The sequence below is a fragment of the Nomascus leucogenys genome, chromosome 10 (assembly GCF_006542625.1).
Source record: "Nomascus leucogenys isolate Asia chromosome 10, Asia_NLE_v1, whole genome shotgun sequence".
NCBI classification, from domain to species: Eukaryota; Metazoa; Chordata; class Mammalia; order Primates; family Hylobatidae; genus Nomascus; species Nomascus leucogenys.
In genome coordinates, this window is record NC_044390.1 from 65,841,878 (window position 1) to 65,863,554 (window position 21,677).

The window sequence follows — 21,677 nt, forward strand, 5'->3', positions numbered from 1 at the left end:
GTCTGATTCACCTTTGAGTCCCCAGTGGGTGGGGGTGGGGGGATGGAGATACCAAAGCTGGTGGGGGCGAAGCTGGGAGAGCAGGAAGGGGGAGAGAGAGACCGGCAGACCCTGACTGGTTCGGGGAGAGAGGGGAGGAGAAAGCGAGAGAGAGGAAGAACAGAGACACAGAGACAGGGAGGGAGGGAGAGAAACAGAGATAAGGGAAGAATAAAGGGGAGACACAGAAGCCCCACAGGCAGAGAAAGAGGATGGAGACAGGGAGAGGGCGAAAGGAAGGACAGATGTGCAGAGACAGAAGGGAGGACAGACGGAAATAGACAGAGAGAGGCAGCAAAAGCAACCAAGAATGACAGGAGCAGAGAGGAGGAGGGAAAGAGAGAGAGAGAGAGAGAGAGAGAGAAGGGAGGGAGAGAGGGAGCGAGAGAGCACGCACAGAGCGAGGAGGAGGCGCAGGAGAGAAGAGGGAGGGAGGCCAGCGAGGGACAGGACAGGGCGGAGAGGCGGAGGGGAGCTAGGGAAAGCCGGGGAGGAGCGAGACTGGCCGAGGGAGGAGGGCGGGCGAGGCGGGAGCGCCGGCCGCCGCCGCCTCCCGGCCTCTTTTGTCCCTTCCCTCCTCTGCGTCAGGCTCCCCTGGCCCGGCCTCCCCCTCCCGCTCCCTCCTCCGCCCCGCTCCTCCTCCCTGGGGCTGGATGGAATTTTTTCCCCTGGACCGGGGCCAGCTCCGGGGCAGGGGGGAAGCCAGGCCGGACTGGGCTGGGTGGTGGGGAGGGGCCGAGGCGGGGGGCCTCCTGGGGAGGGGGCTGGTCCGACGGCCGCGCCGCCGGCGGGGTCCGGGGAGGGGGAGCCCCGGGCCGCAGAGCCGGGGAGGAGGCGCCGGCCGGAGGGAGTCGGGGAGAAGGGAAGGAGGATGGCGGGGACGGCGGGAGGAAGGGGAGAGGCCGCTGTGCGGCGAAGGCGGGGAGAGGATGGAGAGCGCTCGGCGGCGGTGGGGCCCGGCCTGCGGGCCCGGGGCGGCGGAGGAGACCCCTTCCCTGCGACGCGGGAGCCGCGGGAGCCGTGAGTCTGCGAAAAGGGAGGTTGGGGGGCTGGAGCCCGGATCCTGGGTCCCTGAGGGAGGAGCACCCGGGGGCCTAGATTTCTGGGTTCTTGGAGGAGGAGTTAGGGGGGGTGGCTGGGAGCCCAGACTCCTGAATCCTTGAAGGAGGGGGCTGGGACCTGGATCCCGGGGTCCAGAAGCTGGGGAAGGTTGGAGACACCTCCTGGATTCAAGAGGGAGGACAGAGATGGGGGCTGGGGCTGGTAGGATCGTGGCTGGAGGAGACTAGGGGCGAGCTGCCCGAACCCTCGGAGGAGGTGGAGGAAGACGCTTTGGAGGGGCTGCGGCAGCGGAAGGGTTAACGTCTGGCTGGAGGGGAGGGGGAGGGGCAGGGATGGGGCTGCGGGGCTTTGAGGGGTCAAGGGTGAGCCGTGCCAGTGGGAGGGGGCCAAGGAGGAGGGGGAGGTTGTCTGGGCTGCCAGACAGGCCAGGGTCAGCGGCGGGGGCAGGGGATGTCTGGAGGAGGAGAGGCCCAGCATCCTTGCTCCCTCGGGGACCCGGGATTCCAGGTCTCAGCCTCCTCCTCCCTCAGACCTGGGAGTACACCACCCAGTCCCCCACCCATTCCAAAATCCGAGCCCCCAGCCCCCTTTTTTCCAGAATCCAGGAGTCTCAGCCCCCAGTCTGTTCTCTCAGATCAGGGAATCCACACTCCAGCCCCTAACCCCTTAAAAACCCCAGAGTTCAGAACCTCAGCCCCTCTTCCCAAGGAGCGCGGCCCCCAACCCTCTGTTCCTCTAGAACCCAAGCGTCCAGGCTCTGGCATCTTTCTCCCTTGGAAGCCTGCAGTTCTGGGGATCCCCAGGCCCCTCCTCCTCCGGAACCCAGGAGTCCCCACCTCCTCTTTAGCCCCAGCTGGAGTCCAGCCCTACAGAGGTTAAGGGGGCGGGACCAGCTGGTTGCCATGGTGCCAGACTGTTTGGGTCTGCTCTCTGACCCTTGGGGGCTCCCCAGGGTCCGCAGAGAGGGGGAGGGGGACCTAGGCCTGGGGGAAGTCCAGAGCCTACCCCTTCCCCAAAGCCGGCCTATGGGCCCAGGGAGTTCGCGTTTCCACCAACGCCTTGTCCAGTGACCTTGAACAAGTCCTGACCCTTCTCTCTCCGCCTCAGTTTCCCCAAGGAGACACTGGTTGGCGGGTGGGGGAGATGCTTAGGTCCCGGGAATCTTTGAGATTCTCGGCTTCCCCTCTCCCCTCACCCTCCTCCTCAGGCCCCAGGCAGCCCCGGGGCATGCTGGGAACCCAGGCCTGGGCTCCGGGCCAGGTTGGTGTGGGGGGGCGGTGGGGGCGGGGGCAGCCTCCTCCCTTCCCCTTCCTCCCCACCTTGGCCTGACTCTCGCCCCCGCCTGAGGGTCTGGGAGGTTGGGAAGGAGGGAAGGGGGAAGAGAGCTGGGACCGTAGACCTGTCTCCGGCCCCCGCCTCCCCCTTTCCTTCTCCGCCCCTTTCCCGCCTCTCCTCCCCCTCCTCAGCAGGTCGCTACCCCAGCCCTGGGCCCCTTCTCAAACCACCCCCACCCCACCCCCAGCTCCAGACCTGGCTCGAGCTGCGAGGGGGAGGGAGAGAGGGAAGGAGAAAAGAGAGAGAGAGAAGGGAGGGATACCCAAAGAGAGAAGGGGGAGGGGAGGAAAGAGAGAGACCTAAGAGGGAGGGAAGGAGAGAGAGAGGGAGAGAAAGGGAGACAGAGACTGAGAGAGAGCAGGAGACGGAGGTGAGGGATGGAGAGAGGGAAGGGGCGGAGGGAGAGGAAGTGAGGAAAGACATCCGAAAAAAGGGGGTGGAGAAGGGTGAGAAAGAGAGGAGAGAGAGACAGAGAGGGCCAGAGAGAATGAGAGAGACAAAGAGGGGGAAGGGGGAGAAAGAGAGGGTGAGAGACAGAAGGTAGAGGAAAAGAAGGAGAAAGAGGGGGAGAGAGGGAAGAAAACGGGAGCAGGGAGAGGAGAGAGAGAGAGAGGCCAGCGCAGAGCCAGGGAGGGATGTCCTGATGCGGGAGGAGGCTGGGAACCAGGGAAGGTGGAAAGAAAGAGGGAGAAAGAGATAAAGGCAGGGCCAGAGAGACCTGGACTGCGAGAAAGGAACGGGAAGGTGCGCCTGAAGCAGGGGCAGCGAGAACCAGACAGTCCAGGAGGAGGGGCTGGGCACGGGAGAGACCCCAGCTGGAGGGGCTCTGAGCCCAGGGGTGGGGAGGGTGGGTGCTGGGTCCCGGGGTCCAGAAGCTGGACAAGGCTAGGGACACCTCCTTGATTCAAGAGGGAGGACAGAGATGGGGGCTGGGCAGACTTTGGGAGCCTCTTCCCCTCTCTGAGGCTCAGCTCCCTCACCTGCCAAATGGGAATGCTGAGGGCACCTCGCTCTCTGGACTGGGAGGTGTCAGGGAGAGGACTGGTGCTCAGGGCCTGGTATGGGCGTCAGCGCTGAGGGATTGTGGCTGTCACAGTTGTAAATGACCCAAAGAAGGGAGGAGAGAGGAAAGAAAGCACCTAGGGAGGCTTTGATGGTTGGCTAGCTCCTGGCCTCCTTAGCCCTGGGCATGGAGTCTCTGCAGACTGACAGGAGGGTAGGTAGGAAGCAGGTGTGCTCAAAGGGCCAAATTCCAAGACAGTTGAGTTTCCCTCCCAGCCGGCACCCAGGAAGCCAGGTTTTCTATCAGGCCATGCCTTCCCCAGGAGGCATGCCTGGCCTGAGGGAGGAGGGGCTGGGGGCGGGGACTCCTGGGTCTCTGGGGAGAAGGGGGCTTTGGATCTGGACTCATGAGTCTGAGGGAGGAAGGGGCTGAGTCCTTGGATTCCAGGAACATTTGCGGAGAAAAGGGCCAGGGGCCTGGATTCCTGGGTCTCTGGTGAGGAAGGGCCTAGACTTCTGGGTTCTTTAGGGAGGAGGGGGATGAGGGCCTTGACTCCAGGGTCCCTGATGAGGAAGGGACTGAGGGCCTGGACTCCTGGGTTCCTTGGGGAGGAGGGGCCGGGGGCCCGGACTCCTGGGTCCTGGCACCCACCCGTAGAACCGACCTTGCGGGGCCTTCGCCGCACACAAGCTCGTGTCTGTGGGTCCGTGTCGGGGGCTCACCATCGCGGCTGGGGCCTCCCCGGCCCTCCCCCCCATCCCTGGTCCTCCTGGTCCCTGTCTGTCTGTCTGTCGGGTCTGTCCACCTGCCGCGCCCCCCGGGCTGAGGTAGGAGGTTGTATAGTTGAGGAAGACACCCAAGGAGATCACTATACGGCCTCCTAGCTTTCCCCAGGCTGCGCCCTGCACGGGACGGGGCCCGGCGGGGACCCCCAGCCCCACTCGGGGACCCTTAGCCCCACTGGGCTGCCCCAGGGACCCTGGGAGGAGGAGCTGGGCTCTTTTCTATCCTTGTCCCTGCATCCCCTCCTTCCCCTGAAGTCTGTTTTACTTCCCTGTCTGTCTCTCCATCTCTGCTGTGTCTCTGTGGCTTCTGTGTCTCTTTCACAGTGGATCCTCTGACTCCCTCTTATTCTGGCTTTCTAGGTCTCTGCCCCTCCGATATCTCTCTGTGTCTCTATTTCTGTCGTTTTTGGTCTTTCTGTCTCTGGCTCTCAGAATAGAATGTCTCTGTGCCCATCTCCATCTCTGACCCCCACCCCAGGGCCTACCGGGCCACCGCACACCATGTTGCCAGTCTCTAGGTCCCTGAGACCCTTTAACCTGTGAGGACATCCAGGGTCACAGGTGAGGTTCTTGGGAGCCTGGCGTCTGGCACAACCACACACCTGGGGAATTGCTGGCCTGACCTCTGACCCCTGACTCCTCCTACCCTTCCTCCAGAGCATGACATTTGACCACCAACTGAAACCTGACCTCTGACCCCAGACCACTGGCCCTTCCCCCGCCCTGTGGTGACTTCATAAAGGTTACTAGCTTTGAGACCCACACGATGGCCCTGCTGGCCCTGGCCAGTGCCGTCCCGTCTGCCCTGCTGGCCCTAGCTGTCTTCAGGGTGCCCGCCTGGGCCTGTCTCCTCTGCTTCACAACCTACTCTGAGCGCCTCCGCATCTGCCAGATGTTTGTTGGGATGCGGAGCCCCAAGCTCGAAGAGTGTGAGGAGGCCTTCACGGCCGCCTTCCAGGGCCTCTCTGACACCGAAATCAGTGAGACCATCCACACTTCATCAGTGTCCTGGGGAAGGTGCAGAGGGAGGGCCGGAGAGGCCCAGAGGGTCAGGCTGAGGGACAGACAGAGAGAAATAGTCAGAGGAGAAAGGCTCAAAGACCATGAGAACAACAGAGACTTAGGGACAGAGAGACACAGGCAGGGGAAGACAGCAGGGCAAAGACTCAGAGAGGGCAGGATGGAGAGTCAGAGAGGGGAAGATGGAGACTCAGAGTGAGGGGAGGATGGAGACTCAGAGAGAGGGGAAGATGGAGACTCAGAGTGAGGGGAGGATGGCGACTCAGGGGAGGATGGAGACTCAGGGGAAGATGGCCACTCGGGAGGATGGAGAGTCAGGAGGATGGAGACTCAGAGAGAGGGGAGGATGGATATTCAGAGAGGGGAGGATGGAGAGTCAGACAGGAGAGGATAGAGACTGGAGAGGGAACAGAGACCCAGAGAGGGGAGGATGGACACTCAGGGGAGGATGGAGAGTCAGTAGGATGGAGACTCATAGAGAGGGGAGGGTGGAGAGTCAGGAGAGGATGGAGACTGGAGAGGGAATAGAGACCCAGAGAGGGGAGGATGGAGACTCAGAGAGGGGAGGAGACTCAGAGAGGGAGGATGGTGACTCAGAGGGGGGAAGATGGAGACTCAAAGAGGATGGAAACCCAGAGAGGGGAGGATAGAGATGAGGCAGAGACTAGGGGAAGCAGGATAGAGACTGGTCGGGGACAGAGACTCAGGGAGGATGGAGACTCACAGGGAGGTGAGGATAGAGACTTGGGAGGGACTCAGGAAAAATAGTGACTGTGGGGCTGAGAGTCAGAGAGGGGAGGGTACAGACTTGAGAGGGCAGAGACTGAGAGACAGAATGTTCCCATTAGGGACATGGTGTTGCGGGGAGCTGCCTCCCCCAGCCCCTGCTCCCTCCCTCACCGCCAGACTATGATGAGAGAAGCCACCTGCATGACACCTTCACCCAGATGACCCACGCCCTGCAGGAGCTGGCTGCTGCACAGGGTGAGTGTGTGGGGAGGGGGAGATGGGAGATGTGGACTTGGAGCCCCCAAGAGATGGGTATGTGGGAGGGCCCGGGGCAGAGGAAGGAGGCCCCTAAAGTTGGGCAGTGATTTGGGAGGTGAAAGCTGGGAAGCCATTGAGCTCAGCTGCTTGTCCAAACGAAGGTCAAAGGCAGCTCTAAGAGCCAGGGGCTGAAGCTGGTGAGGGGGAAGGGACACTGCAGAAATTGCCTAGAGCTGGAAGTCCAGATGGGGTCGGGTAGGCATAGGTTCTGCCATGGCTGCGTGGCTCACACTCTACTGGCTATGAAGTTCTGGGTGGGTCACTGCCCCTCTCCTGACCTCAACTTACCCATCTGTAAAGTGGGACAATCTTCTTGCCTCCTAGGATGGCCACAGAGCTCAGTGCAGGTGTTGGGGCTGCCTGATGAGCCTGATCTTAGGGAAGGCAACTTCCTCTAGGATAGAACACATACACACACACACTCGCACACAGACACACTCAGAGACACACACTCACACACAGATTCCTTATAAAGTGAATCCACATTTTTGAGGTGTGAGGCAATTAGAGGGCAGGAAAACAGGAACAGCAGAGTGGATCGCTCAGGTGACAGCAGTGAAGAGAGACGAGGTGTGACTGTCCTGGTGAGACAGGCACATGTGACAGCCTTGAGGTGTGTGGCCATGTGAAGAGACCTGAGGGCTGGGGGCCACGCGTGGCCGATGGGCAGCATGGGCAGTAATCATGCCTGGTCACCATGGCCATGATCCCCATGAGGTGCCATGGGGCACCTGGAACTGTGGAGGCTCGGAGTTGCAGGAGTTACAGAGCCCTGTGCTGTAGAATAAACCGGCTTCCTCTTAGGTCCAGGAGCTCAGGGCTTATTCCCACACCCACAGTCGCTCCTTTTGCTTCCTGTTTTGCCCTCCAAGCGTCTTGTCAACGATCCCAGAAGAGAGAAGGTTCCCATCCACCCAGGGGGCATCCAGGGCCAGCCTGGAGAAGGCCTCAGCTGTGGTTCCCCCACTCTCCACCCTAAAGGGAAACCTGAGGCCCTAAAGCTCTCCATGGCGGCGGAAGGGGGCGGTGCAGGATTCCAAGAAATGCCCTTTCTCCCCCACGTAGGTGGCCTTGTCACAGAAGCTTTTGAAAAGATCAGGAACCTTTGGATCTGGGAGTGGAAGCCTTCTGTGGGGCCGCATGTGGGACAAACTTGGAGGGGAGAGAGAAGGGGCTGGGTGAGGGTCCAGGCCAGAGCGGAGGCCCGAGTGGGGGCTGGGGCTGTGAAGGTGGAGAAGAAGGGCCAGGGCCAGAGAGTTCGGTCTGCTGGGCTGTTTCGGGAAGCGTAGAGAACAGCATCGGAGACAGGTCCTGCCCCGTGCCTGTTGAGCGGTGGGTCATCACTGAAAGAAGGAGCCTGAGAGAAAGAGCCAGGGGCAGATGATGAGCTGGGTTAGAATGTAGTGACTTTGAGGGGTCCCAGCGACGTTTAGGAGGCAGCTAAATACCCAGGTACAGAGTTGTCGTGTCAAAGATGGACCAGAGGGAGAGTCTGGAGGCCGGGAGAAGCTGGTGCAATACGTTCAATGATATTTACTGAATGTGCCGGGAACAACCCTGGGAACACAGCTGTGACCAAAACTGCGAACCACCTGCCCTGGGGTTGCTTATATTGGGGTGGAGTCTGGGGAGACAGGCAATAAACATAATCGATAAAATATCTTAGTATCTTAGCATGTCAGTTGGTGATCCCTGCTGTGGAGGAAAACAGAAGGGGAAGAGAAAGGGGTGATAGTTTTTTTTGGTTTTTTTTTTTGTTTTTTTTTTGTTTTTTTGAGATAGGGTCTCACTTTGTCACCCAAGCTGGAGTGCAGTGGCATGATTATAGCTCACTACAGCTTCAAACTCCTGGGCTCAAGCGATCTTCCTGCCTCAGCCTCCCAAGTAGCTGGGACTATAGGTGTGCGCCACCATCTTTGGCTAATTTTTTAAATAGTTTGTAACGATGGTGTCTTGCTATGTTGCATGGGTTGGTCTTGAACTCCTGGGCTCAAGTGATCTTCCCACCTCAGCCTCCCAAAGTGCTGGGATTACAGGCATGAACTACCGTGCCTGGCTGGGTGATAATTTTAAATAGGTTGGTCAGGGCAGGTGGAAATGACAGGGTCCAGTTGAGCAAAGACCTGAACAAGGTGACAGCGACAGCGACAGCCATGCAGATAATCTGAGGAAAGAGATTTTCAGGCCACAGGGAATAGCCAGTGCAAGACCCTGGGGCCCGTGGGGCTGGAGTGAAGGTGAAATCAGAGAGATAGCAAGGGGCCACCTCCTGTAGATCCTCATAGACAGGGGGTTCTCAAGCCCCAGCATACATCAGAATCCCCTGGGTGCTTATTTAAAATGCAGATTTCCGGGCTTCACCGCCTCTCACCAGAAGGTCCAAGGTAGGGCCCAGAAATGGACGTTTCTGTCAAGATCCCAGGGAATGCTGCTGCTGCTGCTCCGGGAACACTCTTTGAGAATCACTGTTGTAGGCCCTTGGAATGACTTTTGTTTTTCGCTCTTGAAATGGGGGAGCTATTGGAGGACTTTACACAGAGAGACAGGATCTGACCTGGGATTTAACAAGATCTCTCTGGCAGCTGTATGGGGCCTGGACAAAGGCAGGAAAACTTCCAGTGAGAAGCCGGCCCATAGTGGCTTGGACCAGTCAGAGTGGTCCGGGGGGCCCAGATGAGGTCTGAGCAGAGTGAGGTGGGCATAAGGATTTGACCGTGTGCCAGGCCTGCCCATGCATGTGAAAGGCTGTGTTTGCCATACACAGAGTCATTCATATTAAGTATCTTCCTAAAGGATATCCTCTACCGGCCCTGTGAGGCTGGGTTTTATAGCCCCGCTTATCAGATGGGAACGCTGGGGCTCTTCTGGACAAGAACAGTAGGGCCAGGATATATTTGGAGATAGACTGGACCAGATGTAGGTGGGTGAGGGCAACGGGAAGAATCAAGGATGACTTTTGCATCTCCTCCAGAGGGAGCAGCAGAGAGATGGAGGAGGTGACGCAGGCTGACTGCCTCTTGGTGATCCCAGGTGATCTTATTTGTATATATGTATATATAAACCATGGAGTAGATGACCTGGTACAGACTGGTTGCAGTATTAGGTGTGGAGATTACGTATGCAGCAATTAGGTGTGGAGGCTCTGGAGCCTGACCACCAGGGTCAAATGTAGCCCTGTGACTTTGGACCACTTCTGTAATCTCCCCATGCCTCCGTTTCCCCATCTCAAACTTCGAGATGGCAATCCTAAGTTTGCCAGCCTTCTCTAACACTCACTAGATGCTAGGAGCCATTCTACACACTTAGTGACACCATCTCATACAATCATTAAACGATGCCATGAAAGAGTGGGGTTGAGGATGCTTTCATGGTCGTATGGCGTCTCATCCTCCTGCTAATCCTGTGATACAGACACTGCTATCATCCTCATTTGATGAATGAGGAAACTGAGGATCAGGAAGGTGAAGTCACTTGGCCAAGGTCGCATGGGGAGGAGGGCTTGTGACTGATACTCAGATCTGAGACAGGAGTGCTAAAGACAGAAGCACCAGGGCTCAGACCCAGATGATCTGAACCAGGGTCAGAGCTCCTGACGATATGCAACTCCTCTAGGGGAGACTTTACAACACCTACCCATGCTGCTTTATGGCCTGCTTGCTATAACCCAGGCCGCTTGGTCTGTTGGGAACATTTCACCCCACTTATACTCCCCCGGTGGGTTATAAGCCCCACCCCCGCCACCATGGCTTACTTGGTATATCCCATGCTCACCCTGCCCATGAGTCATTTGATTTGGCCATAGAAATTCTTTGGATGACTCTTCCAACATCCCGGCCTCTCATTTGTGCACCCCAGTCTGACCACATGCTCCTGATCATCCTGCCATCTTGAGACCACACTCCTGCTCTGTGGCCAAGGAGAGACCACTAGGTCCTCATTTGGAACCCACTTCTCGGCATCAGTGCTTCCTCTCTCCAAGTGTATATCCAATGATCGTCGTTTCAGCCACTGTCTTGCCAGTATCCTCAGTTCCCTCCCTTTTTTTGTATGGCTTTAATCACAGAGGACACTTTCCCCTATCCCTGCAATGGCTTAAGCCCGTAGGAAGTTTATTTCTCCTATATAAAGTAAGTCTTGAGGTAGGCACTTAAGGCTAGTATGGCACCTCCATTTCTTGGGGATCCAAGCTCCTTCAAGACTTAGTATCCCAGGGAGTAGCCCTTGTCCTCATGGTCCTGTGTGGCTGCTAGAGCTCCAACCATCAAAACAAATTTTCAGGCAGCGGGATGGATGAGGGAAACAATAAGATGGCACCATCTTCTCTGTCTTTGTTTTTTTAGAGACAGAGTCTTGCTCTATTGCCCAGGCTGGGTGGAGGGTAGTGGTGCAATCATAGCTCACTACAGCCTCGAACTCCTGGGCTCAACCATCCTCCCACTTCAGCTTCGTGAGTAGCTAAGACTACAGGCACGCCATCACACCTGGCTGATTTAGAAAAATGTGTTTAGAGATGGTGTCTTGATATGTTGCCCAGGCTTGTCTCGAACTCCTGGCCTCAAGTGATCCTGTCACCTCAGCCTCCCGAGTAGCTGTGATTCCAGGTGCGGGTACCACCTCCCTTTTAAGGCCACCTCCTGTGACTCACACAACACATCCATTTACATCCTATGGCTACAACTTGGTCATGTGACCACAACTGCAAGGAAGGCTGTGAGATGAAGCCTTTTACCTGTGTTCTGTGGATATAGATTATAGATATATAGGTATTTGGAGGCAGTGGACAATTCCTGTGTATTGGTTTGCTAGGACCACTGTAACAAAGTACTGTAGACTGGGTGACTCGAACAACAGAAGTTTCTGCCTTCCAGAAGTCTGAGATCAAGGTTTTGGTGTCAGCAGGGTTAGTTTCTTCTCACGCCTCTCTCTTTGGCTTGTAGATGCTTTCTTCATATGTCCCTGTGTGCAACTCTGTGTCCTAATTTCCTCTTCTCATAAGGACACCAATCATACTGCATTACAGCCCACCCTAATGACCTCATTTTAACTTAATCACCTCTTTAAAAACCAAGTACAGTCACATTCTGAGGTACTGGGAGTTAGGACTTCAACATACGAATTTGGTTGCGGTGGGGGGCAGGCACGATTTAGCCCATAAAACCCTGCCACATTTCTGATTTCCACAAACCACCACGAGATCAAGTCAGCTGTCTATTCTTATTCCACTGGAACAAGCCACAAACCCATAGTTTGGAGGCCATTGCAGTGGTCAAAACACAAGGCCAGGCATGGTGGCCCACACTGTAATCCCAGCACTTTGGGAGGCCGTAGCAGGCGGATCACCTGAGGTGAGGAGTTTGAGACCAGCCTGGCCAACATGGTGAAACCCCATCTCTACTAAAAATACAAAAATTAGCCAGGCATGGTGGTGGGTGCCTGTAATCCTCGCTACTGGGGAGGCTGGGGCAGGAGAATCGCTTGAACCTGGGAGGTGGAAGTTGCAGTGAGCCAAGATCACACCACTGTACCCCAGCCTGGGCAACAGAGCGAAACTCTATCTCAAAACAAAACAAAAACACCTACAAAGACAAAGAACATAAAAGAGTAAAAGATGGGTAAATATAGAAGTGAATAGAGGCTGAGGACTACGGAGAAGTGGCCGGTGTGTGCCCCATTTCAAGGAAGTGACTGCTACACATCTCCAGTTAATCGCTGCCTTATGGAAATGTGATCTCTGTGTTACAGCTCTTCCAACTTCGTAAAAAAGAGATGCCAAACATTTTATGTGACATTCCAAATTTTATATGTTGGCAACTGGTTCATTTTCTTTTAAACACTTTCCAGGCCAAATATAACACATCCCAGGGATGGATTTGGGTCACAGGCCACCAGTTGGGGTCTCCAGTTCAAGTTGGATCCTGGAATTCATTGTACAAATACTTACTGAGCACTTCTAAGACTGAGGGCCCTCCAGGATTCAGAGGAGACAGCGCCACAGAAGAACTTGTTTATTTACTTATGAGACAGACATAAATGGTCATCATCTATATATAAATATATGTAATTGCAGACGGATGAGAGCTAGGAATGAAATGATTGCGATGAGAGACAAAAACAGGGAACTTGGTTAGATTTGTGGTGGTGGAAGGATGATTAGGAGAAGGAAAAATGTGCTAAAAACAAGCCAGCATGTGCAAAGGCCCTGAGGTGCTAGGGAATGTGGTTGTTTTCATATTAAAGAAAATGAGGCCAGGCACAGTGGCTCATGCCTGTGACCCCAGCACTTTGGGAGGCTGAGGTGGGTGGATCGTTTGAGGTCAGGAGTTCGAGACCAGCCTGGTCAACATGGTGAAACCCCGTGTCTACTAAAAACACAAAAATTAGCCAGGTGTGGTGGTGCACACCTGCAGTCCCTGCTACTCGGGAGGCTAGGGCAGGAGAATCACTTGAACCCAGGAGGCAGAGGTTGCGGTGAGCTGAGATCGCACCACTGCACTCCAGCCTGGGTGACAGTGAGACACTGTCTCAATAAAATAAAATAAAGGAAATGAAAGGTGGGCAGTAGGGATGGGACAGGGAGGGAGGGGGAACTAGGCCAAACCATGTTAAGACCTAATAGGCCTTGGTGAGGAATTTGATCTTTATCCTCCCCTTCTCCCCACAACAAGCTACATGCAGGTGATGTCCAGGAGGGCTTCCATCCTGGAGAGATTCAGGAGGCAGGAGAAAGGAGACTTAGGGACTTGTTAGCCTTCAACTACAGAGGGCGGGAGATGAGAAGAGGAGCAGAGAATATGATAATCAGAGAGGGGTGAAGAGGGGCCAGGGAAGGGCAGATACCATGACAGCACGTCCTGTGAGCTAGGGCCAGCTTAGCCCTAGCCAGGCTAGATCAGAATGCAGGACCAAGGACCAAGCCCTAGGGGGAAGGGCTTTACTACACAGGCCGTCCTCCCCTCCACTCTCCAGGATCCTTTGAGGTTGCCTTCCCTGATGCTGCGGAGAAAATGAAGAAGGTCATTACACAGCTTAAAGAAGGTAAAATACACTCCATCTCTCCTTCCCCTGACACACACACACAATTAGAAAACCCCACTTTTGGCCGGGGACGGTGGCTCACGCCTGTAATCCCAGCACTTTGGAAGGCTGAGGCGGGCAGATCACTTGAGGTCAGGAGTTCAAAACCAGTCTGACCAACATGGTGATACCCATATCTACTGAAGATACTAAAATTAGCTGGGCATGGTAACGCATGCCTGTAATCTCATCTACTCAGAAGGCTAAGGCAGGAAAATTGCTTGAACCCTGGAGGCGGGGTTGCAGTGACCGGAGATCCTGCCACTGCACTCCAGCCTGGGTGACAGAGCAAGACTCTGTCTCAAAACAAAACCCACTTCTGAGACCCCCATCCACTCCCCTTAAAATCCTCTGGCCCCATCTCTGAGCCTCAGACCTTGAGGAACGACTCTTTCCCCGCGTGGACCATTTTTGATCGGGCCACGCCCCTTCGATGAAAGGTTTCGTCTCCAACTGAGCCCCTTTCAGGGACTACTACTAGCCTGGCCACTTCTCTAACTGGGCCACCACCTTAGCCCCGGTCTCCTGCAAGGATCGCTCAGGATCTAGCCCCGCCTCGGTGGAATACACCTGGATTGCCCATCCCCATCAGGGCCTACAGCAAACCAGTGTGTTTCCCTCTAAACCCCAAGTAGAAGGCTGGCAGCAGGCCTTGGCCTGACCTCCTAGTGGAATGCTCAGGCTTGGCCCCGCCCCAAGGTGGAACCCAGCCGGCTTGACCCCGCCCCCATGTTATGACGAAGCTTGGCCCCGCCCCCCCCCGGAGCAGTGCGTCGGGCCTTGTAACATCAGGTAGGGGAGCATCAGGCAGGGTTCTTCCTACGACTTTAAGGTAGTGATGTTTCCTTTTCCTCTACAGCCCAGGCTTGCATCCCTCCCTGCGGTAAGGACTTCATTTAAAATTTGGAATTGCGGGGTAAGGGAGGCGGTCGTGGCCGAAACCTACGACATCAAGTGGGGGAAATCGGGTGGGCTTCAAATCCTTAGGAGGCCTGTAAGAGCCCTGGAGAAAAGGAAGTAAACCAGGTATTGCACTCAATCCTCAGGAGGTGGGTGTGAGAGCCGAAGCAAACCAATAGGAATCCCAGAGGGCGGAGAGGAGTGAGAGTCGGCCTAGGACAGCAGGGAGGGCGGGGTCAAGATGCCACCTGGCCGATGGACCCCGGGAAGCTGCATGCATCTCAAACGGGCCCCGGGCTTGGGAGGGCAGGTGGCGCCTGGACCCAGCGTTCCCGCTCCACAGGTCTCCAGGAGTTCGCCCGGCGTTTCCTCTGCAGCGGGTGCTACTCCAGGGTCTGCGACCTCCCGCTGGACTGCCCAGGTGAGGGGGCGGGGCCTCGGGGTGCAGGAGACCAACCTGAGAAACGGGACCAGAGCACCGAGGGTCATGAGCTGGTGGCGAGGCCAGACGTGGGCGGGGCCCAGCGAGTGAACCCTGCTCCGTCTCCAGTTAAGGATGTGACAGTGACTCGGGGCGACCAGGCTATGTTTTCTTGCATCGTGAACTTCCAGCTGCCAAAGGAGGAGATCACCTATTCCTGGAAGTTCGCAGGAGGAGGTGTGAGTCGGGGCGGGGCCGGCGCGCAGGGTTTAGACGGGCGAGTTAGCCTTCACTAGAGGCTGGGGAGTCAGCTTGCGGGGACGGGACTCCGGGAAGCTCCGTCCAGACACAAGCATCAGCAAGAGGAGGGTCGCGGGATTTAGGGGAGAGCTCGAAGATCAGAATGCAGGACCAAGGACCTGGGGCGATGGCTCACGCCTGTAATCCCAGCGCTTTTGGAGACCAAGGCGGGAGGATGGCTTGAGCCCAGGAGTTTGAGACCGGCCGCGGCAACATACTAAGACCCCTCCTCTACCAAAAAATTTTAAAAATAGCCGGGCGTGATGGTGCACGCCTATAGTCCCAGCCACTGGGGAGGCTGAGCGGGAAGACTGCCTAAGTCCAGGAGTTCGAGGCTGCAGTGAGCTATGATCGCGCCACTGCACTGCAGCCTGGGCGCCAGAACGAGACCCTGTCTGGAAGAAAAAAAAAATAATCACATACATAAATAAAAACAGATTCTAGGGGTAGGTTATGCGTAAGGGTTTAAGGAGTGAGGGGAAGGGGTGCGTTTAGGGCAGGGGAGCGAGAAGGCTCGGGGGCGGGCTCAAGGCTCAGGGCCAGGACTCCAGGAGGCGTGGTCTGGCTCGGGGGCGGGGCTTGTAGGTTACTCAGTGGCAAGCCGGAGTTGAGGAGTTTAAGCCCGCGTGTCCCGCAGCTCCGGACCCAGGACTTGTCCTATTTCCGAGATATGCCGCAGGCCGAAGGATACCTGGCGCGGATCCGGCCGGCGCAGCTCACGCACCGCGGGACGTTCTCCTGCGTGATCAAGCAAGATCAGCGCCCCCTGGCCCGGCTCTACTTCTTTCTTAACGGTGGGGCGGGGCGCGGCGGCGCGAGTTAGCGGGGCGGGGAGAGGGGTGGGGCGCGTGCCTGGCTGACGTGCGCGCCCCCGCAGTGACGGGCCCGCCCCCGCGGGCGGAGACAGAGTTGCAGACCTCGTTCCGGGAAGTGCTGCGCTGGGCGCCGCGGGACGCCGAGCTGATCGAGCCCTGGAGGCCCAGCCTGGGCGAGCTGCTGGCCAGGCCCGAGGCTCTGACGCCCAGCAACCTGTTCCTGCTTGCAGCCCTCGGGGCCCTCGCATCAGCGAGTGCGACAGTGTTGGCGTGGTGAGTCCTCGGGACCCCGGAGCCCCAGCATCTAGCTCCCCGCTGTCTCAGATCCCACCGAGAAGTCTGGGTTCCCAGCAACCTCCAACCCAGGAGGTCAGGCTTTCAATCCCTGCTCTCTCAGACGCACGAGTCCAGGTCCCAGCCCCTCTTTACTCAGCCCAGAAATCCAAGTCCCCAGCCCCCTCCTCCCTTAGATCTAAAAGTCCAGGCCCCCAGCCCCTTCTCCCTCAGACCCTCCTTCAGACCCAGGAGTCCAAGTCCCCAGTCCGCTCCTCCCGAAGATCCAAGAGTCCAGGCCCCCAGCCCCTCCTCCTGCAGACCCAGGAGTCCACGGCCTCAGCCCCGCTTCCCTCAGATCCAAGAGTCTAGGCCCCCAGGTTCCTCCTCCCTGAGACCCAGAAGCCCAGGCCCCAGCCCCTGCTCCTTCAGACCCAAGAGTCCAGGACACCAGCCCTTCCTCCCTCAGTTCCAGGAGTCCAGGCCCCCAGTCCTTCTACCCGCAGACCCAGAAATCCATGCCGCTAGCCCCTCATCCCTCAGACCCAGGGGTCCAGGACCCCAGCCCCTTCTTCCCTCAGACCCAGATTTCCATCCAGGCCCCTGGCCCCTCCTCCCTCAGACCCAGGAGTCCAGGTCCCCAGTCCTTCCACCCGCAGACCCAGAAATCCAAGCCCCCAGCCCCTCCTCCCTAAGACCCAGGAGTCCAGGCCCCCAGTCCCCTCCTCCCTCAGACCCAGGTTTCCATCCAGGCCCCCAGACCCTCCTCCCTAAGACCCAGGAGTCCAGGCCCCCAGTCCCCTCCTCCCTCAGACCCAGGTTTCCATCCAGGCCCCCAGCCCCTCCTCCCTCAGACCCAGGAGTCCAGGCCCCCAGCCCTCTCCTTCCTCAGACCCAGGTTTCCATCCAGGCCCCTGGCCCCTCCTCCCTCAGACCCCAGAGTTCAGGCCCCCAGGCCCCCTCCTCCCTCAGACCCAGGAGTCCAGGTCCCCAGCCCCTCCTCCCTCAGATCCAAGAGTCCAGACCCCCAAGTTTCTCTTCCTTCAGACCCAGAAGCCCAGGCTCCAGCCCCTCCTCCCTCAGACCCAAGAGTCTAGGCCCCCTGCCCCCTCCTCCCTCAGACCTAGGAGTCTGGGCTCCCACCCCCCCTCCCTCAGAACCAGGAGTCCAGGCCCTGTCCACCTTTTCGACCCTGGTGTCCAGGCCTCCGGGACCTAGGTTTCTAGTCACCAACCCCTCCTGTAACACACATACCTCTTTGTTTCCCCAGGATGTTCTTTCGATGGTACTGCAGTGGCAACTAACAAAGGTATCTCTTTCCTACTTCCGTATCCTATTTCCATCCTGAAAATAAAGAATATATTTCAACTCTAGATTGTTTCGTCTCTGAAGGTGGTCACTACTAACTCAGATAGGAGGAGGTGCAGCAAGCCCACACGTGCCCACATGAATATGGCCCGCATAATGACAGTGATAGGCAGAGCTATCCCAGTGCAAGTTAGGTGGGAACCCAGATACCCCCCTCAGGTTACTGACTGTCTCCTTGACATTCCCACCTGCAGAAGGCACCCTCAAATAGAGTCCTCCTTGTTGCCCTCAGAGGCTGTTCCTCCCCAAGGCTTTCCTCCTACCAGGAAGCCATCCACCATCCACCTAGCAGTTCAATCTAACTTGGAATCTAACTTCTCCTCCACTTCCAATTCATTTTCATTTCCAGCTCTCAGACTTTTTAACTCCTAAATATCTCGTGAAGACGCCTTCTCTGTGGTCCCAGTCACCCCCACCTCATGTCTGGATCACTGGAGCAGCCCCCCGCCTCTCCTTGGCCTCTCTCCACTGTAGCCCATTCTCTACATACTAGCAGGACTTGTTTTATTTTATTTTATTTTTTTCGGGACAGGATCTCACTCCAAGGCCCAGGCTGCAGTGCAGTGGTATGGTGTCAGCTCAGTGCAACCTCTGCCTCCCTGGTTCAAGCGATTCTTCTGCCTCAGCCTCCCAAGTAGCTGGGATTACAGGCATGCACCACCACACCCAGCTAATTTTTGTATTTTTAGTATAGACAGGGTTTCACCAGGTGGCCAGGCTGTTCTCGAACTCCTGACCTCAAGTGATCCACCCGCCTCGGCCTCCCAAAGTGCTGGGGTTACAGGCGTGAGCCACCGAGCCTGGCCAAGGACTTAGGTTTTAAAGTGTGTCAGATTGGGTTACTCCTCTGCCCAGAATCCTTTAGTGGCTCCCTGTTGCCATTGAGACAAAATCCAATTCCTTGTCAAAGCCTCAGAGGTTCCACAGGTCTGGCCTTTGCTGATCTCACCAGCAGCCTTGTCCCGTACCCCTTTCCTCCTTGATCTTGCCACCCTGCGGTTTTTCTGAGGCCTTTCCGCCTTCCTCGCATTCATCATGATAGTTCTTGCCCTCTCTAGGGTCTTGATTCACATTGTTTCCTGCCTAGAATAATATTTTCTCCTTTTTTTTGTCTAGTTAACTGTATTATGATTTCCCCTGAGTAGCCATTACATCTATTAACCCCGTTAATCCCCTTGACAAGTCTGCAAGGCTGGCACTGTATTGACTTTACTGACTCTACCTCTCCCTCAGGCCCCTTGCTGCTTTCCAGCCCCAGTGGCCTCCTTATTTGGTCCCTGAAACATGCAAGTCTCAGTCCCATTTCCAGGCCTTTGCTGTGCTTCATACTTGAAATGACTTTCCTCTGAACATCACAAACCCACCTCTCTCTCATTGCACAGATCCCAGATCAAATGTCTCCTTCTTTAACTACCCCTCTCTCCCTGTTTGACATTGCCCAATTTCACCTTGTTCACTGAGCTAATCTGGACCTAATGTTAACTCTTTTTTTTTTTTTTTTTTTTTTGAGTTTCGCTCTTGTTGCCCAGGCTGGAGTGCAATGGCGCGATGTCGGCTAACTGCAACCTCCACCTCCCGGGTTCAAGCGATTCTGCTGCCTCAGCCTCCTGAGTAGCTGGGATCACAGGCATGCGCCACCACACCTGGCTCATTTTGTATTTTTAGAAGAGACAGGGTTTCGCCATTTTGGCCAGGCTGATCTCAAGCTCCTGACCTCAGGTGATCCACCTGCCTCAGCCTCCCAAAGTGCTAGGATTACAGGCGTGAGCCACCGCGCCCAGCCATGAACTCATTTTTTCATTTGGTTTTGCCTTTCCTACCTGAAAGGGAAGCTCCTTTTGAGCACGTACTCATTCTTGTTCACTGGTCTATTTCCCTTTGTTGATTTGTTCATTCAGCAAATATTTATTGAGTGCTTACTATTTTGTCATGTATTTTCAAGGCACTGTAGAGATCCCAATGAAGAAATCAGAAGAGACAAAAAGTTTGTATAGTACTCACATGGAATTTACATTCTAGTGGACAGTAAAAGAAAACCGTTTCTCTCTCTCTCTCTCTCTTTTTTTTTTGTTTGAGATGGAGTCCTGGAGTGCAGTGGCAAAATCTTGGTTTACTGCAGCCTTCGCCTCCTAGGTTCAAGCAATTCTCGTGCCTCAGCGTCCCAAGTAGCTGGGACTACAAAGGTGTGTGCCACCATGCCCGGCTAATTTTTGTATTTTTAGTAGAGATGGGGTTTCGCCATGTTGGCCAGGCTGGTCTCAAACTCCTGACCTCAAGTGATTGCCTGCCTCAGCCTCCCAGAGTGCTGAGATTATAGGCGTGAGCCACTGTGCCCGGCCAGAAAACTGTTTCTCTACTCCCAACATTTCTGACACTACATGTATGGGATTCTACCTACTGCCCCCATACCAACCAGTTCTCCAACTCTCTGGGACGCCAGTTGAGTGTCCTATAATTCATTCAGTTCTAAAATCAACAACCCAGAGTTAGCGTCGCACTACACAGGTTTTAAGAGCTCAGGCCCACAAGACTGCCCCCACTTCAGATACCAGTCGCAAGTCGGGGACTCCTGCAACCTGCAGCCCCCAGCTCAGTAATTTGCTAGAATAGCTTGAATAACTCAAGGAAACATATTTACTGGTTTATTATAAAGGAGAGTGTGAAGGAAATAGGTTAATAGCCAGATGAAGAGGTAGATAGGGTGAGCTCCAGAAGGGTCCCAAGTGCAGAAGTTTCTGTCTCCATGTGAGTTGGGATGCAGCAGCCTATCAGTGTGTGGATGCATTCACCAGCCTGGAAGCTCTGCAAACCCCATAGTTCAGGGATTGTTCTGGAGGCTGCATCATGTAGCCGTGATCACTTATTAACTCAGTCTCCACCCCTTTTTCCCTCCCCAAGGACTGGAGCGGGGGCGGGTGAGGCCGAAAGCTCCAAGCTCCTAATCATAGCCTAGTCTTGCTGGTGACCAGCGCTCAGCCAGGAGACCACCAAGAGTCACTTGAGTAGAACAAACGATGCTGTTATCACCCAGGAAATTCAAGGGATTAGGAGCTCTATGTAAGACGCTTCTGTTGCCCACATCATTCCAGAAAGTACAAGGGTTTAAGACTGTCAGAAACCAGGGACAGACGCCAAGTGTGTATTTCTTACTATGTCACAGACAATAAGAAAACAAAGTAAAATACGAAATATGGTAATATGTGTGATGGAGAAGATAAGCAGAGAAATGGAATATGGGGCCAGGGGAAGTAGCAGTAGGATCTTTGGAGAAACCCTCACTGAGAAAGTGACGTTTGAATAAAAACTTGAAGGGGATGACGGCATGAGCCATTATGGATATTTGTGTGAAGAGTGTTCCAGGTGGCCAGGCGAGATGACTCATGCCTGTAATCCCAACACTTTGGGAGGCCGAGACGGGTGGATTACCTGAGGTCAGGAGTTCGAGACCAGCCTGGCCAACATGGTGAAACCCTGTCTCTACCAAAAATACAAAAATTAGCCTGGCATGGTAGCACATGCCTGTAATCCCAGCTACTCAGGAGGCTGAAGCACGAGAATTGCTTGAACCCGGGAGGTGGAAGTTGCAGTGAGCTGAGATTGTGCCATTGCACTCCGGCCTGGGCAACAGAGTGAGACTCTGTCTAAAAAAGGAAAAAAAGACTGTTCCAGGCAAAAATTTAAAAAGGGAAAAGCCCTGAGGCAGGAGTGCCAGGCACGTGGGAGGACAGCCAGGAGGACATCCAGGAGGCCAGTGTAACTGGAACAAGGCCTTAGGAAGTGAATACACAGTGAAGTCAGAGACCATGGGGACCAGATGGTGCCGCTGGCTGCTGTAAAGTCTAGACTCACCTCTGTAAGAGATGAGGGTCGGCTGGGCGTGGTGGCTCACACCTGTAATCCCAGCACTTTGGGGGAACCAAGGCTTGAGCTTGAGAGGTCAAGGCTGCAGTGAGCCATGATTACATCACTGCAGTCCAACCTGGGCTACAGAGTGAGACCCTGACTCAGAAAAAAAAAAGGGCAAGGTGCAGTGGCTTGTGCCTGTAATTCCAGCACTTTGGGAAGCCGTGGCAAGCGGATCACATGAGGTCAGGAGTTCAAGACCAGCCTGGCCAACGTGGTGAAACCCTGTCTCTCCTAAAAATAAAAAATTAGCCAGGCGTGGTAGCAGGCGCCTATAATCCCAGCTACTTTGGAGGCTGAGGCAGGAGAATCGCTTGAACCCGGGAGGCGGA

The 21,677-nt window shown here is 55.7% G+C and overlaps 1 protein-coding gene across 4 annotated transcripts; it reads left to right on the forward strand.

Annotated features, from left to right (window-relative positions):
• The first annotated feature begins 864 nt into the window (after positions 1 to 864).
• Positions 865 to 17,447, forward strand: SPACA6 (sperm acrosome associated 6). 4 transcript variants are annotated; one of them, XM_030821194.1, is made up of 9 exons: positions 865 to 1,059; positions 6,151 to 6,228; positions 13,258 to 13,326; positions 14,225 to 14,248; positions 14,609 to 14,686; positions 14,816 to 14,925; positions 15,624 to 15,780; positions 15,864 to 16,074; positions 17,345 to 17,447. In XM_030821194.1, the coding sequence occupies exons 1-9, from the start codon at positions 969 to 971 to the stop codon at positions 17,376 to 17,378; spliced, it is 852 nt and encodes a 283-aa protein (XP_030677054.1). In that variant the 5' UTR covers positions 865 to 968; the 3' UTR covers positions 17,379 to 17,447. The 4 variants fall into 4 exon arrangements, with proteins under 4 accessions (XP_030677054.1, XP_030677053.1, XP_030677051.1 ...); XM_004089387.3 differs by lacking the exon at positions 865 to 1,059 and adding an exon at positions 4,991 to 5,204; XM_030821191.1 differs by having other exon boundaries at positions 883 to 1,059; positions 14,609 to 14,925.
• Positions 17,448 to 21,677: the final 4,230 nt, after the last annotated feature.